The 20,355-nt window shown below is 36.3% G+C and overlaps 2 protein-coding genes across 3 annotated transcripts; both read right to left on the bottom strand.

The window, feature by feature from the left end:
- Positions 1 to 560: 560 nt before the first annotated feature.
- LOC110115327 lies at positions 561 to 17,204 on the bottom strand. 2 transcript variants are annotated; one of them, XM_020848531.2, is made up of 7 exons: positions 6,733 to 6,934; positions 6,511 to 6,643; positions 5,122 to 5,225; positions 3,441 to 3,585; positions 3,207 to 3,347; positions 2,062 to 2,965; positions 561 to 1,661 (listed from the first exon to the last, which is right to left on the bottom strand). In XM_020848531.2, exons 1-7 carry the CDS (start codon positions 6,771 to 6,773, stop codon positions 1,591 to 1,593), a joined length of 1,539 nt encoding a protein of 512 aa, XP_020704190.2. In that variant the 5' UTR covers positions 6,774 to 6,934; the 3' UTR covers positions 561 to 1,590. The 2 variants fall into 2 exon arrangements, with proteins under 2 accessions (XP_020704190.2, XP_028550693.1); XM_028694860.1 differs by lacking the exons at positions 561 to 1,661; positions 3,207 to 3,347; positions 3,441 to 3,585; ... (1 more) ...; positions 6,511 to 6,643; positions 6,733 to 6,934 and adding exons at positions 12,697 to 13,127; positions 13,379 to 13,519; positions 13,613 to 13,757; ... (1 more) ...; positions 16,735 to 16,867; positions 16,957 to 17,204 and having other exon boundaries at positions 1,826 to 2,552.
- On the bottom strand, positions 8,268 to 8,818 carry LOC114579630 (probable transcription factor MYB58). The gene is made up of 2 exons (XM_028694861.1): positions 8,511 to 8,818; positions 8,268 to 8,413 (listed from the first exon to the last, which is right to left on the bottom strand). Exons 1-2 carry the CDS (start codon positions 8,712 to 8,714, stop codon positions 8,321 to 8,323), a joined length of 297 nt encoding a protein of 98 aa, XP_028550694.1. The 5' UTR covers positions 8,715 to 8,818; the 3' UTR covers positions 8,268 to 8,320.
- Positions 17,205 to 20,355: the final 3,151 nt, after the last annotated feature.

Here is a 20,355-nt window from a genome sequence, read left to right on the forward strand (position 1 = left end):
AAAAAAAAAAAAAAAATAAACACCTTATAATTATCTTTTTAATATTTTCTTCTTTAATTATAATTTTTTTAATAATGAGAAATAAGATCCTACAATCATTTTCTCATATGGATCATGTTTGTTTTTATTAGATAAAAAATTTGTTTGAAATGGTTTTCTTACTATTTTATGAAATGATTTTTTTAGTATAATTTTTTTTAAATTTAAAATTTTTTTATTAAAAATTTGTTTCATAAAACAATAAAAAAACTATCATAGAAAAAGCCAAAAAAAAATTATGCCTCTTTATATTGATGTGATGACTTCAGCGGGATAAGGACTATTATCTTCAATAACCAGAAGCATTTATATGTAGAAAATTGGCAGTTAAATGAAGCTTCTTGCATCACAATTGCATCACAATTTATGAACTCCATGTATAAATTTCTATCATATTAAATATTTACTGTTCTAGTAAAGACAAAAACTAGATATGACAATCCAGTTGGATGACCTTTCTGCATTACAATTAGTTCTGCGCTATAAAACCAAGGAATATATTCATTTAATTTTTTTTTTGGGAAATTTTTGGGGCTTCGCCCTTATATTAAAACCAAAATGGAACAAAAGTTTTTCTACCCAACAACAAAAACTGGGCAAGAAAAACAAACATCAAGAAAGCAGGAAAGACTAAGAACAAAGCAAAAAAATAGAAACAAAAGAACTAAACCAGCATAGGCCGAAAAGACCTCGGACTCAGGAAAATGGAGCTAACAGGGAAAGCAAACCATCATCGAATAGATCAGCAGCTAACGGTCCTCCATGGTTGCCAGAGAGATCAAAATAAGCACCTGAGCCTGAACTGAAGGCAAAACAGAAGAACGACAAGCCAGGCCATCCCAAGGAGCAGAGCCCTGGTTGCCACCAAAAAGCAATCTGATAAGCTGCACAGCGGGCGGAAAATGGATCAGCTCCGGTAGAGCTGTTTTTTCTAGAGCTGTCTACCTCAAACTTGAGAACTGGAAATATTGGAATTTCATAAAAGAACATTTACAGCTGAGATACACCTGACTGTTATGGCTTTGTTTTGCTGTTTCACTGATAGAATTGCTGTGGTTTTGCTCAATTTGATGTTTGGTTTTGAACGTGATGTCTTTTTTCCTGGACCGATGGTGATTGGGCTTGCTGGTGGCATTTGTTTGCTGCCCAACCTGCTATTAATACACGGTTTTCTTTGGTTACTGTTGCTGTTTCTTGGCTCGTGCTTTGGCTGACTTTTTTCCGGGAAGCTCACTACTCTATGTCTTGCCAAATTCCTCTTTGTCTGATTAAGTTTTGCAAACTGGAAGGCTTCTTTGCCCGGAAATTTTTGCCTTCTCTTATATGAATGGTCCCTGGGTGTTCTGGTCCGTTGGTGGCATCATTTTGCTGCTAAACCCTGTTCGGATGCACGATTCCTTCTTTGGCGGACTATACTTTGGCTCGGTCACTCGCTTCTAATCTTGCAGGCTATTTTTTTGGATCGCGGACGATGATGACGCCTTCTTCCTCCTTTTGGATGGTCTTCGGGCAACCAAAGGAGAATATGACTGCTATTCATGATCTCTTTGATTAGTTTTGAGTTCCGACCAGACAGAATTTCTGTCTGTTTTTGCCTCTTTCTCTTATGTTGTATTTATTACCTGTTGCATTTTGCCTTAGCTTCTTTTTTGTTGGCTAAGATAGTTGTTTTTCTTTGTAATGCATAGTTCTTTTAATAGAATGGGCAAATCCCTCAATTCACCCCAAAAAAAATTGCTCGGTACAAGCCATGACACATTCATCAAAAATAAAAATAAAACTGTACTAATACATAACACATATCATGCAACTCAATCAAACAAACAAAGTTAAAGATCATATAGATTCATAATTAATCATTTGAAACTAATAAATGCAACAACAAATCATTATAACAAACAATTGAATTAAGAGAATTGTGTAAAGTGGTTGAATCAGTAATCCTTTTAAGAATTCCTCAATGCTGTGCGATTCAAGCTGGGCAGGTTTGTTCTTGAAGAAGTGTGTTATGATGAAGCTTACCTTCATCAAGGTTCTCTGGAACCCTTGCAGGATTAGCTAAGGGACCTTTAAGAGCTCCTCTCATGGTTCTTCTGGTCATCCTTGGTTCATTATTTGTGCCTTTCTTGCTGTAATGCATCAGGAGTTTATCCACAACCTCTTCCTCCTCGTCACGGCGACCATCTTTGGTGGCCTGTACAGTTCTCCTACTGCCATGTCTTTGACGATTACTGGAGGCCTGTTTTATGATGAATTTTTGCTGATCATAATAAGCCTCACCATGGAGGCCATTCGTCCTTGTTATTTCTCTTCCTTGCTGATCATAATAAGCCTCAGAATGATCGTTACCCTGATCTTCAGTAGACTTCTCATAGTCTGCAGGATTTGCATAGTTAGCGCCGTTTGGAGACTTGCTTACGTTGGGTTTCCTGTAGGGAGGCTGAGAATTGAATGTTCTGCGACCTGAAGCATTTAGGGGTCTATGAGGCCACTTATCTTCAGAGCTTGGGAAGTTACCGTTAGAGCATTCTGGTAGTTCGGTGTATGGAGGAGGTATTGTATTGATGGCCTTGAAATCTCTGTTCACAGCGTCTGTAGAAGGTTGCCTTTCAGTAGCAACCAGATTAATTCCCTCATGAACCCTTTGGAATGTGCCGCGTGCATTGCCATCAAATATTGATTCATTTTTGTATTTTGTTTTGAAATTAGTCTTTATATCAGGGTGGTCAGACTTGGCATCCTCTAATACATCTGCAGTCATCTTTACGGTCTTCTCGGTTCTATCCTGTGCATGTATATTGAATTCGGTTGGAGTTGTCTGAAAATCTATCTGCTCTTTCGGTTGTATTTGATGCTTCTGCGGAGATCTCTCGGGAAACTGTTTCTCGTTCTCTTTATTGACTAGTTGATGTTTCATTGGATTGCCCTGCCAAAGAGCAACGTATAACATGTGATTCTCCACAGATTAAATTAAGATTTTGTTTAGGACAGCTTTCTTTCTGCTTTTTAAAGCGACAAAAATTAAAAAATTTTATAAAAAAAGTCGCTTTAAGAATCAATAAGAAAGTCATCCCAAACGAAGCCTAAAACAAACAATAAGCCAACAATAGACAGTTTCCTAAATGTCTATTTTAATTAAGAATGTAAAAGCATTCACAATTTCTTACATGACTTGGTGCAGAGTGATTCGACATTTTGTTCTCAAACATATTAGAGTTCCAATTCACGGAAAACTCCTGGGCAATATCTTCCATTAATTGCAGCTTCCTGATCTTTGAAAATGATTTCTTTTGCATCTTCTCAACAAACTGTAATACGAATAGAAAGATACCGGTGATTTAGATATGGAAGCAAAGCTGGAGCATGTTTAGGAAAATGATTAAAGTTTAAAGATTAAAAACCTCTTTGTCGATGCAAGATTCCATCAGAGTTCCATAACGCTTTGTAAATACACTCCTGAGATCAGCTAATTCAGGCAAGTCTGAGAATCTGGCAGCAGCAAAAATCAGAGTTGCTATAGCTTCCATGGCTTCCTTAGGACACTCCCTATGTCAAAAGAATAAATATATTATTTTCCAATTATTTCATATATCGTCAACTCATCAACTATCTCTTCGCGGTCATATGTTCAAATTATGCCATTAAGTTTGTTTAGTTGAAAAGCTTAGGTAGTGGCATGAATTGGATATCAAGCCCAGGTGAAAGGGTTCATTCAGCATGGCTTGTTAATATCAGAAGGCCAAATGGGTAACAGAAGACATATTCAATCAACTCGGCTGCTAGGGTACAAGCCTAACTATATAAGATGGTGCGAAGTCTGTAAAGCCTAGTCAATTAATTCAGTGAAGCCGCATTCCCGGTAAGGGTCGGTTCCTTTCTGGTTGTACTTGTGTCAAGTAACATAAGCAACATAAAAGCTAACCTGGCCTAAATTAAGAAACAGCATAAGATGGAGTCGTGACCTAACCTAATTTCTCTTAGTTCCATACAAGCATATCCTCCTAAAACACGTCGTTTTACCAGAATCGAGCCAATCTAGCCTTGCTCAAAAGTCAAAACCACTTGAGACCTTTTTTAATTTGCAACTGATAGAAATTAAGTAAGCTAGAGCAGCCTTTGGGTTCGTAATTGACATTCAAAACAAAGAGAAATAATAAAACTTCAGCAAAGATCCAAAAGTTGACACCTGGAACAAAGGTTGATTGGGTCAAGATTAAGATTAGATTTGCTAATGAAGTTTGATATATGAGAAGATTAAAAAACTAGTGGATAAAATAATTAAAGGAAGAAAAGATATAGCATATTTAAGAAAAAATAAATGAAAAACAGATATTCATGCATATTGAGCATGTTATTAACCGATCTCAAAAAAGTTAGGATATGGATAACAATGATTGTAGAACAAAGAGATGGGTTTTCTAGCAACTTCAAAAATTATCACACTGTGGTTTATAACCCGGAGGATATTCTGCTGGTTTTTATTTGTTGGAGTTGCCTCGAATTTGGCTCGACCATTGTTTGTTCATGTCCTTGACCGTCATACGCTTTGCAAATATGTCACGGGTCCAAGAGGGTAGTGCCCCCTAGCAAGGTTCGACCTGAAGTTTGGCTGTAAGGGTAATTTTGGAATTCTGTTGGTTTTTATCTGCTGTCCTAATTTTGCTCTATAAATATACTGTAAAAGGCTTAGGGTTTTGGAAGCCGTTTGTATTCCACCTTTTTCTTATGGTGGAGCTAGCCTCCCTCCTCCCCCATGGTTTTTCCCATATTTGGGTTTTTCCACGTAAATCCTTTGTGTTCGTGTGTGCTTTACAGATCATGATTTACTATTTTACTTTGTGTTTGATTCATCATTCCCTAACATTATTTGAGCCAAGAATTGTTTGAAATCCAGACTAAATTTACAAACTTGTAATTTACCAGTAGAAGAACCCTATCACACAAGGACTCTCAAATCACTCTCCCTCAGAAGCTAAAATGAAAATCTAGTAGGATGCATGATTTGGAGTAAATTAGGATCTCCATAAGGGGCAAAGTTATGAAATTTAACTTTCAGAAGTGCAGAACTTGAAAGATTAATACCTCTGCTTGCACATCGTCGAGATATTCTCCAGGAGACATCCACAGTATTGCTCAATCATATCATAGCAAGATGCATGATTTATTTCAACAATAAGTGCATCGATCTGCTCAAACAAAGCAAGCGAAATGCCAATTCAGACAGACATCATGATGACATTGCTTTTATAAGAAAATTCAACAAGAAAATGTATTAATAAGTTAAAACTAAAGAACAAATCCAACTAAGCAATGGCCCTTCTCAAAACAGAGGTATCCGGCTTCCTTGAGCGGAAACTGCAGACTCAGCAAGCTTGTAAAGCTTACAAGTCATCATGCAAAGCTCTGCAAGCAAAGAACACACCTATGCAAAGCATATGAGCTTGCAGCACCATATTATTGACCACTAAAATGGAATCTTGTTGCACTAGAAAGGTCAAAATGAAGGTAAAGAATGAACGGATAGTAACTATTTGCAAATTAAGGAATTGTTCACAATTTGATTGGGCTGTCCATTTGATTGTTTTTTTTTTTTTTTCAAAGTGGATCTCACAATAGAAACAAAAGATCAAAACGTAATATAATCTGACCCAAAAAAAAAAAATCGTTCACGTCTAGTAATCGTTCACATCATTACTTCGCCCTAAAGTCTAAGAAAAGTAGAGAGCGACTATGACAGCTGAATCCAATCAGTTACAGCACAACTAAGGTGCTCTCAAATTAAAGATGAACACATATCTGTTTGTTAGGCGGCATCCCATTAGTTGCAATGAATCTCAAATGTGTAAAGTAAATCCAAGGACTCTTGCTCTCAATTGCATAAGAGAGAAGACCAGATCAGCCCGTAAATATCCTGGCATGAGCTTCGAGATCTTCTGGATCTTTGTTGATCTAAGGGTCCTTGACATTAGAAGAAAGTGTTTCCACTCATCCACCTCTCCTCTTCTCAGAATAATTTCTCCAGTCGTTCCCTTTATAACTCAAGAAGTTCAATCTTTGGATGTACTATGCTTTAGGGTGAAGATTATTTTAACCTCGTCTGACTCTTTTTTTTTTGTCCATAAATTCTTCTTCATTACTTATAATTGTACTAAGATACAATGTATACTCTTAGTTTCCAACAAAAACAGCTGAAACCCACAGAACAGCAGAGAAAATTATAGAAGAATGCAAGCCAAGTGCGGCAAAAGGTGAAAATCCCTAGCCCTTAAACATACACACGCATCAGTGCATCACAAACTGAAAATTATCAATGCAAAAATCAAAGGCTCCTAATCAAAACAGAAGGGAGCGTCCAGAATCAGCATAGCGACGCAAATTCAAAGAAAAAAAAAAGCACCTCACGAATCATCTCACAAAAATCACCTCACGAATCATCTCACCTGCCTCATAAGGAAAGAAAAGAATCCTTACCCGACCAAAAGCATTAGCGTCGTGGCTACGGGCGAGGAGATCGGCAACGTCCTGCTTCAAATATCTCACCATCACCTGCTTCTTCTTTCGGATCGTCTCTATCCTGCACTTGATGTATTTCACCGAATGCTTGCTGCAGCCAACAAAAACCAAATCAGTTCTTACACCAACAAGTAACCATCAATCCAACCCAAATAAACAAAATCCGCAACTGAAACTCACCATTTGTTCGAGAACTTCCGACCTATCAGTATATCGAACATCCTTTTCCTTCTCTCTCCTTATCCTTTGAACGCGAGGTGAAGCTAAAGTGGCTCAGATCGGCGAACAGTATCTTGCTGCGTTCCAGACGATCAGAAAAAGGCTGCTCGCTTAGGAGCTGTAGGAGGAGCAGTAGGAGAAGAAAAGGCTGAAGGAAGAAATAAATAATAACGAAAAATAAAAAGAAGTTTCTTATAATTTGACAAATTATTTATGCAAACTTAGGTCTCTTTATGACGACGGACTTTCATTATTATATTTTAGGGATACTTTTTTGTAAATGTTCGTTTGAAGTTGGACGACAGTTATTTCTTTTGGGAAATGGACGACGGTTATTGCATAGCTGTAAAGAAAAACTAAAATCTTGTTTGAATTGAATTGTTCAACTCTCCACTAATTCTTAAGCATAATTTTTAAATTAAAATATTCTTATTTAATCATATAAAAATTTATAATTAACAAAAATTATTATTATATAAAATTTTAATGGTCAATTTTGAATAAGAAAATGTTGATTTTTTTACTTTTAAAATCCTTTTCATTGTTTAAATTAGGAGGCCAAACAAACCTATATATGTAACTTCTACCATGTAATGCAATCTATATGATGTACATTTGCTACATCAATCCAAGGCCTTCTCCTAAGGAAGGGCCTCATTTGTAATCGACTACAAATACTAGTGGATTCATTCAAACTGGGCCAGGCCCCGTGGTTTTTCCCCCTTTTCAGGGGTTTTCCATGTAAAAACTCTGGTGTCTCTTATGAATGTTACACCCTCTCACTTATCTGCTTGTGTACTGGATCTTCGTACAATGCTAAGACGTTAAACTAAATATTTCTCTACCGCCGCGAATATTCCAGGACGCAACATAAATAAACAAACAATTTGTTATTTGCAATAAAACAAAGTTAAAGTGTACGTTGATTTAGTAGTTTTTCATAAAAATAAAAAGTATGATAATCAAAATTTATTGAGCATAAATTTTAAAATTTTAATTTTTTTCAAAATTATTCTAATATATATGTTGTGGGCTAGAATATACGCGGCAGTAGAGTTTGTAATTTTATGTCTGAGCATTATACGAATATTCAGCACACAAACATAAAAGGAAAATGAACATCATGGCGGGAGATTTGGGCTTCATTTGGGACGACTTTTTATTGCTTCTTAAAACGAAATTTTAATACATAAATTTTACTACAACTCTATTTAAAGAAGCAAAAAAAAAAAATCGTCCCAAACCAAACAATAAAAAAGTACACCAAACTTCTATAAATTATATTTAATAAAGAAAGTACTAAGCTTGTGATATTTAATGAGAACAGCAGCCCAAATGAGCATAGACCAAACTTCTATAAATTATATTTGTCAATGCACTTCATAAAAGTATTTTTAATGTTTGTATTCTTAGAAATATTATCTTAAATAACTTGCTTCTTCTTATCATCCTCTTGAACAACATATTTTAGAACACCTGATAAAACAGCAGGCACAATAATATAACCGTATATATGTACTAACGAGCATCATTTCAATCACCAAATAGCTCAGATATAATCCAATTCCTTACCATTTACGTAACATTTCGTAAATTGAATGAATTCTATGGATGGAGAATTCAAATTTTGCAGCAACACATCCTGTCATTACCGTTTTAATAATTAATAATATTTTTATGAAGTGAATTAAAATAATGATTTAATAATCATCTATAAAATCAAATTTATATCGAATTACCTCAGAATCAGGCACTTGAGAACATACAGTTGCCTTCCTTTGGTTCGTCGGTGATCTAACCGGAATTGGAGTCTGCAAAAGCTTTGCCAGTCGCTTTTGCCGAGTACTCCAAAAATTTTTGACATCGTTATCCGTTCTACCTTCAAGGAATGTTGCAATTCGAGCCCATTTGTTCCCAAATCTTGCCTGCATATCGATCACCATGCGCTCCTCCTCCAAAGTGAATTTGCATCCGCTTCACTCGTCAAGTCAACAAATCAGAACAAACGACAATTTGAAAGGAACAGGAATAATGAATGATGAATAGAATAAAAAACTAAACTTTTTTCCTTTTTGTTTACGAAAAATCTGAACTTTGAATGAGATTACCTTTTCAAGTTGGGTCTGAGTTTGTTGACCCAGCGGAGACGGCAGGATTTGCCCGTTCGGGGAAGAAGACCGTTGGATTGAATGGAGCTCCAGTCACGAGAGCCGTTCTTTTTGACGTAGTCCATAAGAACCTTATCTTCTTCCGCCGTCCATGGCCCTTTTTTCATAGGCGCCGTCGCCGGCGTCGTCGCCGTAGCCATCGGCGTCGCCTCTCCCACCTCCAGAGGCGGGAGTAAAATTCTGAAGGAAAACCGCTCCCACGTCGCTCGCGCACGCACTGACATTTAAATAATAGGATAAGGCCTCGTTTAAAATAAGCTTTATGTTATTACCATTTCTGGATGGGTTCTTGTATGATCTTTCCCTGCTTTACATATTATTTTTCATGCTTCAAATTACATATTCAAAAAGTCTATAATACAAAGTGAGGAAAAAACATTTCGTGGTCTTCAAAACAGAGGAAATCCCAAAATCAGACAAATTATGTAATTTATGAAATCATTCCGAGCCTTAGAAGACCGCCGAAGAAGATTGGCATGGAGAAAGCGAAAGGTTACCTGAAAACTGTTGGGTAGATGGTTTCGACTAGAGAAAGATGATGAGTTTTTGCGTTCGTGGAGAAGGAGATGAGCGATTGCTGTGTTCGTCGAGAGGTAGATGAGCGGGTGCTGTATTCGGGGAGAGGGAGATGAGCGGGAATAACTGATGCGATCGATGAGAGAGAAGAGGAGATCGTAATGGAAAAATGGATTGAGCTCTCGCAGACGAAGTAAAGCCGATGTGGGAGTTCCGGGTGGAGGAAGATCAGAAGAAAGGAGTCGTGCGGCGGAACATGGGGTTGGACGTGCGATTGTGCCGGGTTAATTTGGACATTTTCCAACCGACACTCCGATTCGTTAAGTATTAAGCAGGTATTAAGCCGACAGACTAACAAATATCATATGTATGATCATTTGCCCATCCGGCAAATTATTGCGTCAGGTGACCGAACGCATCTCTGCGTTCGGTCTCTCTCTGTCTAAAGTAACCTGCGCTTTACTGTAGCAGTGCTACAGCACTGCTACAGTAAAGCACAGGTTACTTTAGACAGAGAGAGACCGAACGCATCTCTCTGTCAGGTGACCTGATGCAATAATTTGCACATCCGAAGATCGTCCGAGAGTGAACTTTCGTTACATAGCTGTCGGCAACGAGCTTATCTCCGGCGCTCATCCGGAGATCGTCCTCCCTGCAATGAAGAATATACAAAACGCCTTGCAGGCCGCCTGCAAGGCAGGATGAAGGTCTCAACTTCGGTATCCACCGGCGTCTTCGGCGCGTCCTACCCTCCCTCCGCCGGCGTCTTCTCCTCCAGCGTCCACGACACTCTGCAACCCATCTTCTCCTTCCTCGCCAGCAACAGTGCCCCCCTCCTCGCTAATGTTTATCCTTACTTCAGTTACCTCGGAAACCCCAACATCAACCTCAACTACGCACTCTTCACATCGCCGGGGACGGTGGTCACCGACGGGCCGTTGCAGTATCAGAATCTGTTTGATGCGATGGTGGACGCATTTTTCTTGGCGCTGGAGAAGATGGGCGGTGGCAATGTCAACCTGGTGGTGTCGGAGACCGGCTGGCCGTCAGATGGTGGCGGTGTGACCACACAACAGAATGCGCAGACTTATCTGTCAAATCTGATAAACCATGTGAATCAAGGACGCCCAAGAAGCCGGGAGTTAACATTGAGACCTACATTTTCGCCATTTTTTATGAGAACATGAAGCCGCCAGGGGGAACAGAGAACCATTATGGGCTGTTTAACGCCAACAAGAGCGCAAAATATTCTTTCCACTTCTGATTACGCAGAAGCAGAAGGGTGATGCGGCCATTTGCCTGCCTGAATAAATTGGCTGTCAAGAAGAAAAGCTTGTTGTATCTTGTATGGGAGAAAAATAAAAGGAAAATAAAATAAAGGTTTAATTATTTTCTAAACAATATTAATTAATGTTTATTTAAAAAAAATTATAAACAACATGTTAATTAATGCCAAGAAGAGAACCTCACTGCCTAAGTACTGAAGCAAAACAGAATATTCAGTAAAGACTAATTCTTCACTGATATTAACAAAAACTCGAAGCGGGTCGGGTTCGGGTTCAGAAAATTGACCCGTTTGCAAAAACAGGTCGGGTCAACCCGAACCCGAATAGTGCCGGGTCAATTTCAGGTTCGGCTCGTAACTCGAAATTGAAACCCCTACTGATGAAATGTAGAACTTATGATCACATTGATTTGGGGAAAAATATATAGTAAGAGAGAGAGAGAGAGGGAGAGAGAGACTAATGAAACACCTTATAATTCTCTTTTTAATATTTTTCTTCTTTAATTATTATTATTTTTTAATAATGAGAAATAATTTTTTTTTGGGTAAACCATAATGAGAAATAAGATCCTACTATCATGTCCTCATATGGATCATGTTTGTTTTTATTAGATAAAAAATTTGTTTGGAATAGTTTTTTTTTTCTTATTATTCTATAAAATAATTTTTTAATATAAATTTTTTTATTAAAAAATTATTTCATAAAACAATAAAAAAATTTATCATAAAAGAAGCCAAAAATAAATTATGCCTCTTTATATTGATGTGATGACTTCAACGGGATAGGGACTATTATCTTCAATGACCAGAAGCATTTATATGTAGAAAATTGGCAGTTAAATGAAGCTTCTTGCATCACAATTGCATCACATTTTATGAACTCCATGTATAAATTTCTATCATATTAAGGTTTAGTTTGGAACGATTTTCTTGAGTTACAGTAATTTTTAGTAAAAAAATTAAAATTTTTAATTAAAAAATTACTTTAAAAAGTAGTGAGAAACCTAAATATTTACTTTTGGATAAAAATAAAAAATAAAAAACCCAAGTCATGTTGAAACAGCCCAACTTTAGTTCCCATCGCCAAATAAAATCATGAATTCAAGACTTACATATAAGAGTGCCAGCTTATCATTTAGGCTTCATTTAAGATGATTTTCTTAATACTTTTTAAAATAGCTTTCTAAAGCAATAATAAAGTCGTCCCAAACAAAACTTAAATTCACTGAGAGCTGCTAAAAAAGTTCAAAACTTTATAAAACCAAGGAATATATATTCAGAAAATTGCTCGGTACAAGCCATGACACATTCATAAAAAAAAAAAAAAAAAACTTATACATAACACATATCATGCAACTCAATCAAACTAATAAATGCAACAACAAATCATTATAACAAACAATTGAATTAAGAGAATTGTGTAAACTGGTTGAATCAGTAATCCTTCTAAGAATTCCTCAATGCTGTCTAATTCAAGCTGGGCAGGTTTGTTCTTGGCGAAGTGTGTTATGATGAAGCTTACCTTCATCAAGGTTCTCTGGAACCCTTGCAGGATCAGCTAAGGGAGCTTTAGGAGCTCCTCTCATGGTTGTTCTGGTCATCCTTGGTTCATTATTTGTGCCTTTCTTGCTGTAATGCATCAGGAGTTTATCCACAACCTCTTCTTCCTCGTCGCGATGACCATCTTTGGTGGCCTGTACAGTTCTCCTACTGCCATGTCTTTGACGATTACTGAGGGTCTGTTTTATGATGAACTTTTGCTGATCATAATAAGCCTCAGAATGATTGTTACCCTGATCTTCAGTAGACTTCTCATAGTCTGCAGGATTTGCATGGTTAGAGCCGTTTGGAGACTTTCTTACGTTGGGTTTCTTGTAGGGAGGCTGAGAATTGAATGTTCTGCGACCAGAAGCATTTAGGGGTCTTTGAGGCCACTTATCTTCAGAGCTTGGGAAGTTATCGTGAACAGCAATGCTTCCATTAGACCATTCTGGTAGTTTCGTGTATGGAGGAGGTATTGTATTGATGGCTTTGAAGTCTCTGTTCACAGCGTCTGTGGAAGATTGCCTCTCAGTAGCAACCAGATTAATTCCCTCATGAACCCTTTGAAATCTGCCGCGTGCATTGCCATCAAATATTGATTCATTTTTGTATTTTGTTTTGAAATTAGTCTTTATATCAGGGTGTTCAGACTTGGCATCCTCTAATACATCTGTAGTCATCTTTACGGTCTTCTCGGTTCTATCATGCGCATGTATGTTGAATTCGGTTGGAGTTGTCTGAAAATCTATCTGCTCTTTCGGTTGTATTTGATGCTTCTGCGGAGATCTCTCGGGAAACTGTTTCTCGTTCTCTTTATTGACAAGTTGATGTTTTATTGGATTGTCCTGCCAAAGAGCAAAGTATAACAGGTGATTCTCCACGGATTAAATTAAAGTTTTGTTTGTGACGATTTTTTTTCTGCTTTTTAAAGTGACTTTTCAATACAAAAATTAAATTTATTTTACTAAAAAATCGCTTTAAGAATTAGTAAGAAAGCCATCCCAAAAGAAGCCTAAAACAAACAATAAGCCAAGAGTAGACAGTTTCCTAAATGTCTATTTCACTTAAGAATGTAAAAGCCTTCACAATCTCTTACATGACTTGGTGCAGAGTGATTCGACATTTTGTTCTCAAACATATTAGAGTTCCAATTCACAGAAAACTCCTGGGCAATATCTTCCATTAATTGCAGCTTCCTGGTATTTGAAAATGATTTCTTTTGTATCTTCTCAGCAAACTGTAATATGAATAGAAAGATACCGGTGATTTAGACATGGAAGCAAAGCTGGAGCATGTTCAGGAAAATGATTAAAGTTTAAAGATTAAAAACCTGTTTGTCGATGCAAGATTCCATCAGAGTTCCATAACGCTTTGTAAATACACTCCTGAGATCAGCTAATTCAGGCAAGTCTGAGAATCTGGCAGTAGCAAAAAGCAGAGTTGCTACAGCTTCCATGGCTTCTTTAGGACACTCCCTATGTCAAAAGAATAAATACATTATTTTCCAATTATTTCATATATCGTCAACTCATCAACCATCTTGAGACCTTTTTATTTTGCAAATGTTAGAAATTAAGTAAGCTAGAGCAGCATTTAGGTTCGTAATTGACATTTCAAACAAAGAAATAATAAAACTTCAGCGAAGATAAAAAATTGTCACCTGGAACAAAGGTTGATTGGGTCAAGATTAAGATTAGATTCGCTAATGAAGTTTGATATATGAGAAAGATTAAAAAAAGTAGTGGATAAAATAATTAAAGGAAGAAAATATATAGCATATTTAAGAAAAAATAAATGAAAGACAGATATTCAAGCATATTGAGCATGTTATTAACCGATCTCAAAATAGTTGGGATATGGATAACAATGATTGTAGAACAAAGAGATGGATTTTCTAGCAACTTCAAAAATTATCACTGTGGTTTATAACCCTGAGGACATTCTGCTAGTTTTTATTTGTTGGAGTTGCCTTGAATTTGGCTTGATTCTTATTTGGTCATGTCCTTAACCGTCATACGCTTTGCAAATATGTCGTGGGTCCAAGGAGGTAGCGCACCTAGCAGGGTTCGATCTAAATTTTGGTTCTAAGGGTAATTTTAGAACTCCGTTTGTTTTTTATCCGTTGACCTAATTTTTCTCTATAAACATATTGTAAAAGGCTTAGGGTTTTGGAAGCCGATTGTATTCCACTTTTTTCTTATGATGAAGCCATCCTCCCTCCTCCCCCGTGGTTTTTCTCAGATTTGGGTTTTTCACGTGAATCCTTTGTGTTCGTTTGTGCTTTACAAATCGTGATTTACTATTTTACTTTGTGTTTGATTCATCGTTCTGATAGGTACCACTTGAATATTCCAAGCGATTCCTATCGGTCTTCGCTAATTCACCAATATTTCACTGTTTTCAATAGAAAACAACCACCAATAATGGAAAAGCTGAGAGAAAAGAGAGAAAACTTTGGAAAAACAATAGCAAACAATTGTATTCCCTTAGTAGATGATCAAAACCAAAGCAAGATACAATGTTCTTCAATTCGAGAGGAAGAACAACTCTCCAACAATCTCCGGCAACGCCAAGAGCCCAAACAAGAAAACCTAGAACACAAAACTCTTTTCAAAATCAAGATGAAACCCTAATCTCCCCTTAACTCCCTATTAATACAATCTAATTCAAAATAAAAGCAAAAGGACTTCTCTACCCTTCCTTCTCCCTCCAAAAGCACTTAACCCAAGTTTGAATTGCAAGTGGACCCCACTCCTTGGCCCCCTCTCTCTTCCGCCCGGCTCTGCGTCCGTCTGCAGTAGACCTGGACCGGCTGGGCCGGTCCAGGTTGAGCCGGTCCAAGGTGGACCGGCATAACACGTTCCCTACCATTATTTGAGCCAAGAATTGTTTGAAATACAGACTATTTACAAACTTGTAATTTACCAGAAGAAGAACCCTATCACACAAGGACTCTCAAATCACTCTCGCTCAGAAGCTACAATGAAAATCTAGTAGGATGCATGATTTGGAGTAAATTATGATCTCCATAAGGGTCAAACTTATGAAATTTAACTTTCAGAAGTGCAGAACTTGAAAGATTAATACCTGTGCTTGCGCATGGTCGAGATATTCTCCAGGAGACATCCACAGTATTGCTCAATCATATCATAGCAAGATGCATGATTTATTTCAACAATAAGAGCATCGATCTGCTCAAACAAAGCAAGTGAAATGCCAAGTCAGACAGACATCATAACGAAATTGCTTTTATAAGAAAATTCAACAAGAAAATAATTTAATAAGTTAAAACTATAGAACAAATCCAACTAAGCAATGACACTTGTCAAAACAGAAGTATCTGGCTTCCTTGAGCAGAAACTGCAGACTCAGCAAGCTTGTAAAGCTAAAAAGTCATCATGCAAAGCTCTACAAGCAAAGAACACACCTATGCAAAGCATATGAGCTTGCAGCACCATATTATTGACCACTAAAATGGAATCTTGTTGCACTAAAGATGTCAAAATGAAGGTGAAGAATGAACGGATAGTAAATATTTGCAAATTAAGGAATGTTCACAATTTGATTGGGCTGTCCATTTGATTGTATATTTTTTCTTTCCAAGTGGAGATCAAAATAGAAACAAAAGGATCAAAACCTAATATAATCTGGCCCAAAAAAAATCGTTCACGTCTAGTAATCGTTCACATCATTACTTCGGCCAAAAGTCCAAGAAAAGTAGAGAGTGACTGTGACAGCTGAATCCAATCAGTTACAGCACAACTAAGGTGCTCTCAAATTAGAGATGAACGCATATCTGTTTGTTAGGCGACATCCCATTAGTTGCAATGAATCTCAAATGTGTAAAGTAAATCCAAGGACTCTTGCTCTCAATTGCATAAGAAAGAAGACTAGATCAGCCCGTAAATATCTAGGCATGAGCTTCGAGAACTTCTGGATCTTTGTTGATCTAAGGGTCCTTAACATTAGAAGAAAGTATTTCCACTCGTCCACCTCTCCTCTGCTCAGAATAATTTCTCCAGTCGTTCCCTTTATAGCTCAAGAAGTTCAATCTTTGGATGTACTCTGCTATAGGGTGAAGATTATTTTAACCACGTCTGACTCATTTTTTTGTCCAGAAATTCTACTTCATTACTTATAATTGTACTAAGATACAATGTATACTCTTAGTTTCCAACAAAAACAGCTGAAACTCACAGAACAGCAGAGAAAATCATAGAAGAATTCAAGCCAAGTCCGAAAAAAGGTGAAAATCCCTAGCCCTTAAACATACACACGCATCAGTGCATCAAAAACCGAAAATTATCGATGGGAAAAATCAAAGGCTCCTAATCAAAACAGAAGGGAGTATAAAAAAGCATCCAGAATCAAAATCGCGACGCAAATTCAAAGAAAAAAAAGGACCTCACGAATCATCTCACCTGCCTCATAAGGAAAGAAAAGAATCCTTACCCGACCAAAAGCATTAGCGTCGTGGCTACGGGCGAGGAGATCGGCAACGTCCTGCTTGAGATATCTCACCATCACCTGCTTCTTCTTTCGGATCGTCTCTATCCTGCACTTGATGTATTTCACCGAACGCTTGCTGCAGCCAACAAAAACCAAATCAGTTCTTACACCAAGAAGTAACCATCAATCCAACCCAAATAAACGAAATCCGCAACTAAAACTCACCATTTGTTCGAAAACTTCCGACCTATCAGTATATCGAACATCCTTTTCCTTCTCTCCTTATCCTTTGAACGCGAGGTGAAGCTAAAGTGGCTCAGATTGGCGACCTCGCAAATCTCAATGAATACTGTATCTTACTGCGCTCCCGACGACCAGAAAAAAGGCTGCTTGCTTAGGAGCTGTAGTAGGAAACAGTGGGAGAAGAAGCGGCTGAAGGAAGAACTAAAAATAATAACGAAAAATAAAAAAGAAGTTTCTTACTATCTGACAAATTATTTATGCAAACTCAGGTCTCTTTATGACGAGGGACTTTCATTATTATATTTGAGGGGTACTTTTTTGTAAATGTTCGTTTGAAGTTGGACGACAGTTATTGGATAACTGTAAAGAAAACTAAAATCTAGTTTGAATTGAATTGTTCAACTCTCCACTAATTGTTAAGGATAATTTTTAGATTAAAATATTCTTATTTAATCATGTAAAAATTTATAATTAATAAAAAATATCAGTACAAATTTTTTTAATGGTCAAATTTGAATAATAAATTTTGATTTTTTTTACTTTAAAAATCCTTTTCATTGTTTAAATCAGCTTTAAATTTTAATTTTTAAATATTTGCAATTCTTAATTATAAAACAAATGGCTCGGATAATTTGTCGTTATCCAACTCTTTCATAGTGGACTTTTCTAGGTTTTTTATTTATTATACATTTGCCCTTATATTATTTTTACTGTAATTTTCATTAAATATTTCAAATAAATAAACAAACAATTTGTTATTTGCAATAAAAAAAATTAAAGTGCACGTTGATTTCGTAGTTTTTCATAAAAACTAAAATTTAAAAATTATTATAATATAGAATTGATAAACAAAATATTTTATTATATTTTTTTAAAATAAATTTTACAAATTATTAAATTTATCCTAAATTTTTTTTATATTCTTCTCTAAATATTTGGTAAAATACTCTCATTTCCTTCGTAGCACTAAAAAAGAAAAGTTGCTTATTTGTCTATAACTTGCTTTGGAACGTTTGGGCAGCGAAGCGGGCAATTGCTTTTTGAGGATATTCCGTAAATACCCTTACCAGTTTCCCGCTTGATCTTGAAGAATGAAGGGTAAGAAGGACAAACCGTGATTTCCACGTTGCGATCAACCGGATGACCGGCGGTCGTCTCAACGACGTGCCCTCGACCGTTTTTTTGACTAAAATATTCGCTGGATTAATTATATATCATATTTATTTTAAAATAAATATTTTTAATTACATTGTAGATAACGATAAGAAAGTTGCTCCATAATTTCTTCGCGGAAAGAGGAAGAAAGGAGTACTAATAATTAGTTGGAGACTTTTGTAGTTTCCATGTAACTCAAATTCAACCATTTGGCGTCTCCATTACTCTATATGAAATATTCTCTATATGTCTTCAATGGAATTAATAACGTAATTAAAATTTGTTTTTAATCGTTTGGGTACTAAGTACCAATCCTCTAATTCTTGCAGACAAAGCAAAGCATCTGATATCACTTTGTTCAAAGCCAGCTTGAAATCTTCTAATATGCTTTACAGATAGGACTTGATGCACGGAAGAATTTTGCTGGAGACGATCCTAAATATTTAAGGCGCCATTTGGTTTTCGGAGAAAGGAAAACACAGAGAATTTTGAAATTATGATGCATGATTTGATTAAAAATTAAATGCAGTATAAAATTTTAATTAGAGATTTTTTTTTTTTACTTCTTAGTTTATTGTTTATGTATTATAAATTCGCATAATTTTGGCCAAATTTATTTTTCCATTGGTTGACTGTGTTATCGTCGCCTGCCACTAAGGTCATCTCTAGCCGAAAACTCAATATTTTACATTTTAAAATACAATAATTTTTCTCTAATCGAGCTCTATTTCATAATATCAATTAAGAATATACCGAGTATATTCTTTCTCTAATGGCGAAAAAAATGGTGTTTGTGAACAGTGTGATGTCAATATTGACATCGCATTGTTCACCTCGCTCAAAAGGTTGTTGAATCTGTTGTTTGGTTGGAGCTCGTGGCAACTGCAAATGCTCGTTTGACATTCAGTTGGAGGTTCCCTAATAATAGGCATCTCAGGCCGGTGTATCGGCACAAACATTGCTGACCACCACCATCATTTGATTTTATATTACATTCATTTTACTTCACGTCAAATACAAAATAATCTACTATATTTATTTTACTCTCATTCAAATAACTTTAAATATTTTAAATACACTACTACCAATACCATAAATTTTTTTTTATTTTTATATATAACTTTTTAATTTTTTATATTTTATTTATGTTTTAATTGATCGTAACATTCCTTGTGTGAGACAGCAAGATTTCTTGAAATGTAATTCATTGCTTTCCCCTTGTTAAATATTACTTGCTTTTATTTCTCTCTATTAAACCTATCTGCTTTCAATTTTTTTAAGTTTCTTGAGCCTTGAATAGCAGGAAATCTGGTTAAGTGATATATATTTCTCTCAAGTGTTCTCATAATTTCACTATGATATATAACCAAATCAACCTGCAGAACAATGAAATGGGTCACGGACCATATGTTAATGTATATGCAGGAATGGAATGTAATGGTAATCCAAGTGAGTTATCCGATATTATAAAACTCAAAAAAATTACACTTGCGGTGTTATGTATTATAAATGAGTATTATGAAATATATATTTCAAAGTTACTGTGCATTACATCATCGTATAGAGGAGAAAAATGGATTGGAGAGCTAGTACAAGATCATCCAACGAAATTTCATAATGTGTTTCGTAAGTCTCAAGCAATTTTTGTAGATCTATTGTATGACTTGAAAAGTGCTCATGGTCTATATGGATCATAAAGGGCAACAATTAGATAAGTACTTGCAATCACCTTATATATTGTATCACGTAATGAATCAATAAGGTTAACATGTGAGCGGTTTTAACACTCAACTAAGTTTATCAGTAGATACTTATTTATTTGACTTGAGGTTTTAGTGAAATTATCAAGTTATGTTATCAAGCTTATTGATACGGCATTACAAAATTATCTTGATCGGGCACGAACCTCGAGGCAAGAACTAGTTGGAAACTTCAAAAATTAATTTCGGGAGCATTTCTGTTGCGCGTGTTTTGGTTGAACTGGATGTGTCCAAAAGCTACCCGAAAAAGATTTGGATTGGATCAGATTGCCTTGGTAATGTACAAAAAGTGGTGTTTGAAGGCTTCCCTGAGTACTGTGTGCATTGCTCTGCCTTAGGCCATGCGAAGAATGGTTGTAAAATTTTGAATCCTAACCTTGTGTCTGTGCCTTGTCCTTTGGGTGGTTGTATTCCGGAGGTTAGCCCGTCGAATGGGGTGGTTAATGTTGTTTCTGAGCCCATGTCG

This window comes from Dendrobium catenatum, unplaced genomic scaffold (assembly GCF_001605985.2).
Source record: "Dendrobium catenatum unplaced genomic scaffold, ASM160598v2 fragScaff_scaffold_586, whole genome shotgun sequence".
NCBI classification, from domain to species: Eukaryota; Viridiplantae; Streptophyta; class Magnoliopsida; order Asparagales; family Orchidaceae; genus Dendrobium; species Dendrobium catenatum.

Bases quoted from the DNA above. Each gene is read 5' to 3' on its own strand.
- LOC110115327 (XM_020848531.2), bottom strand. From the start codon at position 6,773: ATGTTCGATATACTGATAGGTCGGAAGTTCTCGAACAAATG. The intron at 3,586-5,121 runs GTATTAATCTTT...CTTTTGACATAG, and splicing joins TCGACGATGTGCAAGCAGAG to GGAGTGTCCTAAGGAAGCCA. The intron at 1,662-2,061 runs GTAAGCTTCATC...AAAATGCAACAG, and splicing joins TCCAGAGAACCTTGATGAAG to GTAATAAATACAACATAAGA.
- LOC114579630 (XM_028694861.1), bottom strand. From the start codon at position 8,714: ATGGTGATCGATATGCAGGCAAGATTTGGGAACAAATGGGCTCGAATT. The intron at 8,414-8,510 runs GTAATTCGATAT...CGGTAATGACAG, and splicing joins CTCAAGTGCCTGATTCTGAG to GATGTGTTGCTGCAAAATTT.